Raw genomic sequence first — 3345 nt, forward strand, 5'->3', positions numbered from 1 at the left:
TTCCTATTTTCCTCTATGGTGAAATTACATAAATGGTCTTAGACGCCAAGTGTAGTTTTATCCATATGAATAAAACAACTCAGGATTGATTATTCCTTCAGGAAGTGTAGACAATTTGTACTTGGCATGATACATGTCATTTAAGAAGAAACTGTTTTACAGAAACCAAAGTTGTCCTGTAAAAGATATGGAAATTTTCAAATATGTCAGGTCTAAAGTCAGAAAGAACTGTGGGAAGGTATGAAAATGGACGAAGGGAAAAACATGTACGTGCCTCAGAGCAGAAAGCTTAGTAAACTTAGTTTTCTGAAATTGTATAGAGAAGTTGACTTCTAAGAAATGGAAATTTCAGGAAATACATAAGTGCAAATTGTGTTTCACAATGATCAAAGGATCATGGCTTTGACCCTGCAATCAAGGGCACTTCTTCACCAGCAGAACAATGGTCCCTTTTATACCTGCTATCCTGAAAGATCTCATCAGAGCCTCCTTTATGTCTTTGTTCCTCAGGCTGTAAATGAAGGGGTTCAGCATGGGTGTGACCACCATGTACATCACTGAGGCTTTTGCACTTGAGTAGGAACTCTGGGTAGCAGAGGAGATAAGGTACACTCCTAGGACCGTACAATAAAATAAAGAGACAACCGAGAGGTGAGATGCACAGGTGGAAAATGCTTTATATTTGCCCTGAGCTGATGGGATTCTACGTATACAGGAAATAATCTTAGAGTAAGAGTAAAGGATGCCAGCAAGGGGACCACCAGCCAGCAACACAGTTGAAAAATATATCACCGTGTCATTAAGAAAGGTGTCAGAGCAGGCAAGTTGGATCATCTGATTGAGTTCACAGAAAAAGTGGGGGATTTCCGAGTGTGTACAGAAGGACAGTCGCAACACCATTAAGCTTTGTAACAAGGAATTCAGGACGCTTATGACCCAGGACACCAGAACCAGCAGCCCACACAGCTGGGGGCTCATGATGACCGGGTAGTGTAGGGGGTAACAGATGGCCACAAAGCGGTCATAGGCCATCACTGCCAGGAGAAAGTTGTCCCAGCCTGCAAAGAGTGTGGAAAAGCAGATCTGGCTGATGCATCCTGTGTAGGTTATAACTTTAGTCTGTGTTTGTATATTCACCAGCATCTTTGGGATGATGGTAGAGGTTATACAAATATCCACAAAGGACAGAATGGAGAGAAAGAAGTACATGGGCGTATGGAGGTGGGAGGCAGAGCTGACGGCCAGAATGATGAGCAGGTTTCCAAAGACAGTGATCAGGTATATGGAGAAGAAAAGTCCAAATATGAGGGGCTGTAATTCTGGCTCATTTGATAATCCCAGGAGAAAAAATTCTGAAATTTGGGTATCATTGCCTGGTCCCATGTGGTGGTGGTGGTGGCTAGAAATTAGGGGAAAAAGATTAATGTTAGCATAAACAGACACTAGTAACTTGGAAAAAAGGCTATAATTACATTGACATGTGGGGGGAAATCAGACATAAAAGAAAGTGGATAGGATGTTTTCCTTACAGGGAGTTCAGGAGGATCTATACACAAGGTGACATTTGAAGAGAGACCTCATTGAGAAATACCAGGCTTTTCCCACCTCCACCTATAGTATTTAGGAAAGAAATGATATTAGTGAGGCTCTCAACATCACGTTATCATTACCCTAAAGAAGAAAGAAAAGTATCCAAATTCCAGGTGGCCAGATTCCCATGAACATGTGAATGTGGCATCCTGCTTTAATATGACCATTTGGTCCTGAATTTAGAGAAGTATAAAAAAGCTCAAAAGGAGACAGAGAAAAGGAAGAGGTGGGAGAAAGATCTCATAAGCCCAGGTGGTCCCTCAGAGATCATGATGACGAGAAATCTTCCTTGGTTCTGGCTGTATCGTAACCCTATGTATAGCCACTTGGTGCCCAGGATAACTAATAAAGCAGCAAAAACCAATTTCTCTAATGCAGCATATGACCCAAAGGAGCAGGGGACTCACCTGCTTTGCTTGCTTCCATCGTTCACAAAGGTATGCGTTCATGTAGAAACAAATTTTAAGTAAATGACAATTTATTAAATAAAAAGAATGGTAGGGAGATGAAAGTCATGTTAAATATGGTGAGTTCAAGTAACTGTATTAAACAAAATTCAGCAATAATACTAACATCTTACAATAAGGATGTAAAATAGCAATTTTCACATCCATATGGGTCTCTGACTCAGGATGAAATGTGTAAAAGCCTGGAATTAAAAGAATGGGAAAATATACTTTTTAATACACAGTGGAGGAAGCAGTAGCTAAAGCTGTAATTGTATCATATGTAACCATAAATGGACTCACATGCTGATGAAAAAGAGGAAGGGAATCTTTAGTTAAATACAAAAGAAAATGTTTCACATAAGGGCGGGAGGTGATTACTATTTTAAAAAACAGATGTAATCTCAAAACATATCATGGCTGAAATAAGGAAAGTTAGATGTGAAATAAGTCAGCAATATATGTAAAAGCAATTCTTACTACAAAGGATGTGGAAGAATTTCAATGTTTAAAAGCAATAAGGGGAACACGATATGACCAACTGAGAGATTTCAGCACACAAAATATCTAGACTCTCTCTCAGTCCCATAAACACGTCTATATACAGCAGAAATATTAAATGGAAAACAGCAAACTTGATGAAAAATTGCAATTCTTTTTTGAAAGAATCCAATAAAACAATAATTAAAAAGGGCATCTGGGTGGCTCCGTCGGTTAAGTGTCTGACTTTGGCTCAGGTCATGATCTGGTGCTTTGTGAGTTCAAGCCTCATGTCAGTTTCTGTGCTGACAGCTCAGAGCCTGGAGCCTGCTTCGGATTCTGCGTCTCCCTCTCTCTCTGACCCTCCCCTGCTCACACTCTGTCTCTTTCTCTCTCAAAAATAAACACTAAACAAGAAATTTTTTAAACAACATTAAAAATACTCAGATCCCAGTACAGAAAAGCAACATACTTGCAAAAAAATTTTGTATATAGGAAGTAAATGGCTAACAAAGTCTAAAATCTATTCAGCCTTCTTGGTAATAAATTAATGGCTAAAATGCTCGTTGGAATATCCCTTCAGGCATAAGTCTATATATTTTTTTCTGTTGAATCTCAATGGGAGAGTTGCTACTGTGATTGTATGTCTCAAAAAATGCCGTCACAAGGGAGTATTTACCTTCAGGAGCCTGGATCCTTCTAATAAATACAGAACAAGCTAAATGTGCCCCATTTGAAAATATTTTAAAATGGTCCCACTCCACTACTCCTGTCTCCAAACCTAATACTCCATTTTGCTACTTCCCTAGTTACAAACCTCCTTGGATAT

General features: G+C 39.3%; 1 protein-coding gene across 1 annotated transcript; it reads right to left on the reverse strand.

The window, feature by feature from the left end:
- Positions 1 to 414: 414 nt before the first annotated feature.
- On the reverse strand, positions 415 to 1383 carry LOC120225498 (olfactory receptor 7A17-like). Its single transcript, XM_039223682.1, has one exon. The coding sequence runs from the start codon at positions 1381 to 1383 to the stop codon at positions 415 to 417; it is 969 nt and encodes a 322-aa protein (XP_039079613.1).
- Between the last annotated feature and the right edge of the window lie 1962 nt (positions 1384 to 3345).

The sequence above is a fragment of the Hyaena hyaena genome, unplaced genomic scaffold, assembly GCF_003009895.1.
Source record: "Hyaena hyaena isolate Hyena2069 unplaced genomic scaffold, ASM300989v1 scaffold_1433, whole genome shotgun sequence".
Classification (NCBI taxonomy): domain Eukaryota; kingdom Metazoa; phylum Chordata; class Mammalia; order Carnivora; family Hyaenidae; genus Hyaena; species Hyaena hyaena.

Coding starts and splice junctions, on each gene's coding strand:
- LOC120225498 (XM_039223682.1), bottom strand. CDS start 1,383: ATGGGACCAGGCAATGATACCCAAATTTCAGAATTTTTTCTCCTGGGA.